The sequence below is a fragment of the Microtus oregoni genome, unplaced genomic scaffold (assembly GCF_018167655.1).
Source record: "Microtus oregoni isolate MIOR12 unplaced genomic scaffold, Mior012 000186F_ref0000110, whole genome shotgun sequence".
In the NCBI taxonomy this organism is placed as follows: domain Eukaryota; kingdom Metazoa; phylum Chordata; class Mammalia; order Rodentia; family Cricetidae; genus Microtus; species Microtus oregoni.
Genome location: NW_024544844.1, coordinates 110,861 through 119,545, shown reverse-complemented (window position 1 = coordinate 119,545; position 8,685 = coordinate 110,861). Strand labels below are relative to the sequence as shown.

General features: G+C 44.4%; 1 protein-coding gene across 1 annotated transcript; it reads left to right on the top strand.

The window, feature by feature from the left end:
* The first annotated feature begins 530 nt into the window (after positions 1-530).
* LOC121445413 (eukaryotic peptide chain release factor GTP-binding subunit ERF3B-like) lies at positions 531-2,522 on the top strand. The gene has a single exon (XM_041647552.1). It carries the CDS (start codon positions 601-603, stop codon positions 2,494-2,496), a length of 1,896 nt encoding a protein of 631 aa, XP_041503486.1. The 5' UTR covers positions 531-600; the 3' UTR covers positions 2,497-2,522.
* The last annotated feature ends 6,163 nt before the right edge of the window (positions 2,523-8,685 follow it).

Here is an 8,685-nt window from a genome sequence, read left to right as displayed (position 1 = left end):
AAATTAATAAGTGATCTTAAGTTGCAATCACTATCTATACATCTCTTAAATCCCCGGCTAAGCATCACTTATTCTCCCCCGCCCCCCAACCTTGGGTCGCTCATTTTGCCTCCATTTATTCAATAGGGGTTTTCGTTTTATGTGAAAATTTTAGTAGAATTTGAAGTCAGGTGTGTAGCTAAGGTTTAATCATTGGGATGTGGTCAAATCATTCTCCCAGTATGAACCAAAGTAAATAGGAAATCTCATTTTAAAAACTGTACTTATGGACTTAGCCTCTGTCTGAGAATTAAAGGGGACAAACCTACGGATGGCAGTGAGGGGTCAATTCACCACAGGCGTTGGGTCAGGGGTGGAGGAGTCGGAAGTGATTGGGATTTGGGGGAGGAGATTCGCTTACACACAGGAGCTTTGAGAGGCCATATCTGCCGCCGCCGCAGCTGTGGATGCAGCATCTGCGCTTTGCTGCCTCCGCGCCGCTGAGGTTCGCGTAGCTATCCCGTGGCCCTTGGCTGTTCCACCTTGCCACCATCGGTGGACCAGGCTCGTTCTGACCTGCCTACCTCCCTCCTTCTCCGCCTCACCCCGGCTGCTCAGACCATGGATCTCGGCAGCAGCAGCGACTCAGCTCCCGACTGCTGGGATCAGGTGGACATGGAAGCCCCGGGTTCGCCTCCGAGTGGGGATGGAATCGCCTCTGCGGCCACGACAGTGGCCGAGGCAGCGGAAGCGGAGGCCCAGCGCCAGCATCTCAGCATGGCCTTCAGCAGTCAGCTCAACATCAACGCCAAACCTTTCGTGCCTAGCGCAAGAGCCGCGGAGTTCGTGCCCAGCTTCCTGCCGCGATCGGCCCAGCTGCCCGCCCCCACAGCCTCCAGCAGCTACGAAACCTGCACCAGCGCCGCAGACCCTCAAGGTAAAAGGCTGGGATGGGGAGCACCTGTGGAACCTCCCAAAGATGGACCTTTCGTGTCGTGGGAAGGTTCCAGTTCGGTTGTAAGCATGGAACTTTCAGAACCTGTTGTAGAAAATGGAGAGGTGGAGATGGCCCTGGAAGAATCGTGGGAGCTTAAAGAACTAAGTGAAGCAAAGCCCGAGGGTTCTTTGGGAGATGCAGGGCCCCCAGAAGAAAGTGGCAAGGAAATGGTGGAGGAGAAAGAGGAAATGAGGAAGTCAAAATCTGTGGTCATACCATCAGGTGCTCCTAAGAAAGAACACGTAAATGTGGTGTTCATTGGACATGTAGATGCTGGCAAGTCAACCATTGGAGGGCAAATAATGTTTTTGACTGGAATGGTTGACCGAAGGACACTGGAGAAATACGAAAGAGAAGCTAAGGAGAAGAACAGAGAGACTTGGTATCTGTCCTGGGCCTTAGACACCAATCAGGAGGAACGAGACAAGGGTAAGACAGTGGAAGTGGGGCGTGCATATTTTGAAACAGAAAAGAAACATTTCACAATTTTAGATGCCCCTGGCCACAAGAGTTTTGTCCCGAATATGATTGGTGGTGCTTCTCAAGCTGACTTGGCTGTGCTGGTCATCTCTGCCAGGAAAGGAGAATTTGAAACTGGATTTGAGAAAGGTGGACAGACCAGAGAGCATGCGATGCTGGCAAAAACAGCAGGGGTCAAATACCTAATCGTGCTTATTAATAAGATGGATGACCCCACGGTAGACTGGAGCAGTGAGCGATATGAAGAATGCAAAGAAAAACTGGTGCCCTTTTTGAAAAAAGTTGGCTTCAGCCCTAAAAAGGACATTCACTTTATGCCCTGCTCAGGACTGACAGGAGCAAATATTAAAGAGCAGTCAGCTTTCTGCCCTTGGTACACTGGCTTACCATTTATTCCATATTTGGATAGTTTGCCAAACTTCAACAGATCGGTTGATGGGCCAATCAGGTTGCCAATTGTGGATAAGTACAAGGATATGGGCACTGTGGTCCTGGGAAAGCTGGAGTCAGGATCCATTTTTAAAGGGCAGCAGCTCGTGATGATGCCAAACAAGCACAATGTGGAAGTTCTAGGAATAGTCTCTGATGATGCTGAAACTGATTTTGTAGCCCCGGGGGAAAACATCAAAATCAGACTGAAAGGAATCGAAGAAGAGGAGATTCTTCCAGGCTTCATCCTTTGTGAACCCAGTAATCTTTGCCACTCTGGGCGCACCTTTGATGTTCAGATTGTGATTATTGAGCACAAATTCATCATCTGCCCTGGTTACAACGCTGTGCTGCACATTCACACTTGTATCGAGGAGGTCGAGATAACAGCCTTAATCTCCTTGATAGACAAGAAGTCAGGAGAAAAAAGTAAGACCCGGCCCCGCTTTGTGAAACAAGATCAAGTGTGCATTGTCCGACTAAGGACAGCAGGAACTATCTGCCTGGAGACATTTAAAGATTTTCCTCAGATGGGTCGTTTTACTCTGAGAGATGAGGGTAAGACAATCGCAATTGGCAAAGTTCTGAAACTGGTCCCAGAGAAGGACTAAGCGATTTCATTGATGCCTCTGCACCCGTAATGTGCGACAGATGGACTGCAATTTACTGCCCATTGATAGACTTTTGTCCCTGTTTTGAAGAGCAGTTTCACAGCAAAAATCCATGTTTTGTCAGCTTTCTCATGTTGAGATCTCAGTTCTGTCTCTCTTGAATGCATCCTCCAGTCCTCCCTCCACGCCACTCTGCTTCCTTGGACAGATCAGTAATAGCTTTGTAAGTGACGTGTATGTGACTGCCTACAATACTAAAAATAATATATTTTACATTTTCAATTTCCCTTCGGGATATCTAGACATCATTTGTTCTGAGCAGAACAATCAGTGTGTCACTGTGTATATGTTAATGAAGATCTCTAACATGTAAATAAAGTGTTCCATTCGAAACTGCAAGATTTGAAATGTGTTTGAATAATGCTTGAATTTATATACAATATAGTTTCATTAGTTTTTTTCCCAAGAATTGAATACATTATTACTTGGCCTTAAGAAAAATTCCACTGTTTGAAATGAGGAATTGGTCAAAACCACACAGGTTTTTTTTTTTTTTTTTTTTTTTTTTTTTTTTTTTTTTTTTTTTTTTTTTTTTTTTTTGGTTTTTCGAGACAGGGTTTCTCTGTGGCTTTGGAGCCTGTCCTGGAACTAGCTCTGTAGACCAGGCTGGTCTCGAACTCACAGAGATCCGCCTGCCTCTGCCTCCCGAGTGCTGGGATTAAAGGCGTGCGCCACCACCGCCCGGCCACACAGGTTTGTATTAAAGGAAAACTTTACTATGGAAAAAAAAACCCTTAGTGCCCTTCCCAGTTAACTGTGTTTTCATTGTCTAAGTTCAATTAGTAAAGGAGTTCTTTTCTACTTACCCAGTTATTATTTGAAAATGAAGATTATCTTTTTTTTTGGTCTTCCATTAGGTCCTATAGTGTTGAGCCCAGCCAAATCACATGTATCCCTAAGGTTTCAGACTATATATTTTGAATAGACTCTTATCCACTCCATCATCTTTAACACGCTTTGGTATCATTCACTGTGAAATTTAGGGTGCAAGACACAATAATGGAGACAACTACTGCAAAGGTCAATTATTGAATTGGGGCTATGTGTCATTAACCGAAACAAAGGACTTGACGTGGGAAATGAGGAGTCTATTCCTCGTGGCTTAGGGTTCATTAGAATCTGTTCTCCAAACAAATTCATGGTAGTTAGATTTGTTGCCAGAAGAATGACTTGCTGACCCTCAGAACGGTCAACTGCTGGAGAGCTTTCTGTCTCGTAAGTAGGTAGTGGCTTAGTGTAAAGATCTTCCCAGTGGTGTGCAGAGCCGGCTTCTTTAAGGCACAGCCCTATATTTGGAGTAAGAAACTCCCTTACTAGCCCTCATGTGCAGGCTGATGGATGTAAGCACTGTGGCTGCAGCACCCTGGGCCTATGCTCAGGCAATGCAGCGTTTTTTCCATGGTCTGTTTCTTTGTGTAAAGCCAGTGTCTCCTTCTCCGTGGTCCTTTTCTTTTTGTGCCCATGACACTCCTGTCTCAGTGTATTAGATCGTTACTGACGGTGTTAGATTGCTAACAGCAGGGCTCTATTGTGCATCATCAGAGCACCCTCTTGAGAGAAAGATTTTAGCTTGCCATGCATCAGCTAACCTGATCCACAAGGAACCCCGTGCAGCCATGAACACAGCCGTTTAATCGTAAATGTCAGTGGCTGTTTGGTTTCATCTTTTGGCATTAAGAGATCCTCCTTTTTTGTGTGTACTAAATTTTGTACAACAATCAGGCCAGTCTAGTACTTGGTAAAAATTATACCTTAGCAGTCACTCTATGGAGAATGTCCCCCTAGCCATGTTGGCCCCACTGTGTAACCTAGGCTGGCCTTGAGCTTGTGGTGATCAGCCTGCTTCAGTACCCTTAGTGTTAAAATTATAAATGTAAGCCACCACGTCCAGCTCTTGGCAGTCATTTTTTAAAAATGTAACGCTATATTACTGTCAAAGTAATTTTAGTAATTGACCAATATCTATGTATGTGTGTGTGTATTATATTTACAAATACAACACACACATTCAGACACACACACACACACACACAATCTCTCGCACATAACGTTCAGAGAAAATGTCATAATGCTTAAAAGTCTATTTTAGAAATTATTTCTTTGCAGTTCACTGAGAATCCTATCCTTCAGGAGGTTGGGGACACCAGAGTCTAACTCTTTTACAATAGTAGATGTGAACCCAGCGTTGTGACACCGGCTTGCAATGTAAACTGAGGCAAGAAGATTATGTGTTCAAGGTCAGTTCTTCAAGGTCACAACGAGTTTGAGGACAGCCTGAGCGACACAGTGACCACCTGCCACACAGAACCACCAGTAGATAAAAACATACGGTAACGTTTCTTTCAAATTTCTAGGTACTTTACAGTTGTTAGCATCTAATATTTTTCAACGTTTCAAATTAGGGCTATTTGCTAGCGCAGCATTAGTTTGCCCAGTGCGCTGAACTACTTGTCTCAATCAGGGGAGTGCCCTGCTAGGAAATTTCTGCTATCTCCAATTCATATTAAATTAACTTTATGATGGTTTAAGAAAGAATGTCCCTTATAGGCTCATGTATTTGAATACTCGGTTCTCTGTTGGCAGTGCTGTTTGGGGGAGGTTTAGGAAGTGCGGTCTTGCTGGAGGTGGTATGTCACTAGGGGTGGGCTTTGATTGTTTCTGGTCTCACCCCACCTCCAGTTGCTCTCTCTGCTTCCTGCCTGCAGTTGAGGATGTGCGTGCTCAGCTTCCTGCTCCAGCTGTCATGTCTGCTGCTTGCTGCCGTGCATCCCTGCTATGCCGATTGTTTCTCTCTCTGGAACCGTGGGCCTAAATAAACCCTTCAGTCTGTAAGTCGCTTCTGGCCATGGTGTGTTATCCCAGATTGCTGTGTAGAACACAGCCATGTTTTTTCTTAGAGGAATGCGGGAGCACTGAAACTTGGGACTGGAAAAGAGGTGGGATGCCGTAAGCAGACATTAGTGGGAGCCTTGAAGACTGTAGTGCCGAGAGTAATTCCGAAGGTAGCAGCCTGGCTCACAAGCGGTCAGAAGGGAACAGTGTGAGCATTTGGGTTAGAGCCCATTTCTGTGTTTTTGTCAAAGAAAATGGCTGCCTTCTGCCCCTTTCCTAAGAACTCACTTGAGACTAAATTTTAAAAAGTGGACTAGGAGTTCTATCCAGGAAACTTGCACGTGTTTAAACATTTCTGCCCCTCCCCCATGTTTTCCTTTACTAGGTTCCAGATCTCCCATTAAGGTATTGGATCCATTTGTGCTGATTCTGGTACAGAGCGAAGGCTTCTTGTTTCATTCGACTACATGTGAGCTGACACCATGTTTTTTTGACATCTTTTTAAGGATAAGTTGGCTATAAACACACCCAGTTATTTCTCTATTTTATTTCACTTCTCCATGTATATTTTTATATGCCAGTGCATGCTTCTAGTTATTTCTATTTTGAATATGCGATACTTCCAAGCTTTGTTCTTTTTACTCAAGATGACTTCGGCTATCCTGGGGCATAGCTCTATGGACAAGGCTGTTAGTATTTTGACAGACCTTGCCTTGAATCTATAAATTTCTTTAGCTAATATGGACATTTTAACAACAGTAATTTGCCCAGCTCATGAAAATTGGAGTAATTTCTTTGGCAGAGGCGAGTGCAGTGCTGTAGCACACTGAATCTGTGGCATGATTATTATTGATCATGCTCTTGCAGGTCTCAGATGAGAAAGAGAAAGTGGCACAAAAAGAAATACAAAATACACAGTTTGGAGAGATGAAGATTGGCTGGAAGAGGGGCTATAATTATAATCGTGGAGGAGATTAACACCACTGAGGAGAGGCCTTCTCTGCTCTTGAATAAATGGCAGGGTTCCTTCAGGCCAAGACTCAACCCAGTTAAGCTTCTGACTCGGGAAAGAGAGCCTAGAGTGGTTTCTGCTTCTAGAAAGCAACAGCAAATGAAAGCTGCTGCTGGGGTTCAGGGAAGTGTGGATCCATCCCGAGTCGGCAGCCTAATTTGGCAGTATCATTCCTGTGGTGCTGGCTTTAGGGGCATGAAAGATGCGAGAGTGAAGGGGTTGTAGATTCCTCTTTTTTTGTGTTTCCAGAGAGCCCAGGTAGTGTGTGTTAGGGGAGTCCCTGCATGAAGGCCCGGAGAGGCCATTGCATGAAGTTGCGAGAATGAAGCCTATCCCTAAGATGTGAGTGGTGTCAGAGCTGTGAGATATCTGCCCAGGAGAGCTGCGTGCATGAAGTGAAACCAGTCTCAGAGGAGATGTATGTTGGAGGCACCAAAACTGAAAGCACAGAGCCATCTAAGTCCTTTAACGTAGAACATAAGAGTTACAGGATTTAGTGTTTGCCATTCTGGGTTCCTGGCTTCCTTTGGGCCATTTTTCCTTCCTCTGCCTCCGCTCCTCCCTTTCAGGATGGTAATGCATATTCTGCGCCACTCCATATTGGAGGTATGTAATTTGCTTTTTTTTGTATTTACAGGGAGCTACGATAAAGAGACTGCCTTGAGTCTCGAAAGAGACTTTGTATGTTGAACTTTTAAGCAGTGCTGGGGCTTTTAAAGCCCGGGACATTTTGAAAGCTTGACTGGATGCAGTTTGCATTATGGTATGAGCATGAGTCTGTGGAGTCCACAGAGTAGAATGTGATTGTTTGAATACAATTTCCGCCCATAGGCTCATGTATTTGAACCTGTGGTCCACAGTTGTAGTCCTATTTAGGGATGGTCAGGAGGTGTGGCCTACCTGGAGGAAGGATGCTGCTGAGAGCAGGTTTTGAGTGAGTATAATACCACCCTTTGTCTGCAGGTTTGAGTGGGTATAATGCCACCCTTTGTCCAGTTCGCGCTCTCTCTGCTTCACTCTTGTCATTGAGGATGTGCGTCCTAGGCTTCTGGCTCCATCTGCCATGCTTGCCTCTTGCTGCTGTGCCTCTCTATCGTGATGCATGATGGACTTTTATCCCTCTGCAGCCAGAGCCAAAATCAACTCAGTTTCTTTTCTTTAAGCTGTGTTGGTCACTATTTTTATCATCAACACATATTAATAACTAATGCACTCTTTAAAAGCTTTATCTCAAATTTCTATCAAATAAGATTATGCGTAATTTCCCCATGTCTATTGCATGCTAAATACACAATGTGCTATGTGCTTCAGGATTCATCAGTATGTACCCATTGGCTTGTTAGCAACTTTATAAAATACTTTTCTTTATCCTTTGACAATTTCCTAAGTATATGGGATGCATTTTTGATCATATCTAACACCACCTCCCTCCAAATCCCCTGATGCCCCCTTCTTCTCCTCCCAAATCCTTCTAGCAACGTTTATCCTAAGATTTCTCATCTACTTCTCTGGACTTTTTAGGACAGCTCTGAGGAAACGTGACATGAAGAAGGGAGTGAGCCCGCGTCCCATGGCAGCAGAGACCCAGGAAGGAAAGCAGAGGAAATGTTTGGCTGGTAACAGCATGCTGTATTTCTCACAAAAGCCGGTTTCTTTGCTACCTAGGAACAGCTTTTCCAGTGTTTTCCTTAACTGCCAAGGTTACTGTCCCTCTCCTCAAAAGATCCGCTCTCAAAGCAAATTCTCTTTTCAAGCTTTCCTGATTCAGCTTCACTACAGTACGGCAGTCTCTTGTTAAAGTTCCCATATAAACACTAGACAGTACAAATAGCCTGTGCGCTAGTTGAATGGAACTGTAAAATAAGGGGAATGTTAGTTTTCATTTTATACCCCTTGAAAGGAAATGATTCAACGGCCACAGGCTCAGCAATTTATTTTCTTCTACATTAAAAAAAAATAATATCTACTCATAACTGGCCACCTATAGGAAGGAAAACTTGACCCGAGGCAACTCCTTAAAAAAAGGTGAACTCGTCTTAGTATTCAGGAGAGGGTTTCTCACAGCAGGTCATGTGTGTGTGCATATCCCACAAACCGCCACAATGGGAGAAATGGAGAGAGAATAAAAACCTTCTGAATAAACAGGCTGTGTGATAGAAAAGAGGAGGGATGCTTCTTGTACTCAATATTAAGTTGAATTTGCAAATACAGGTAATTTTGCATATATGGCTTTTTGCACAGGTATGTGTACGTACATATATGTGGGTACAGTGTGTAGGGGTACA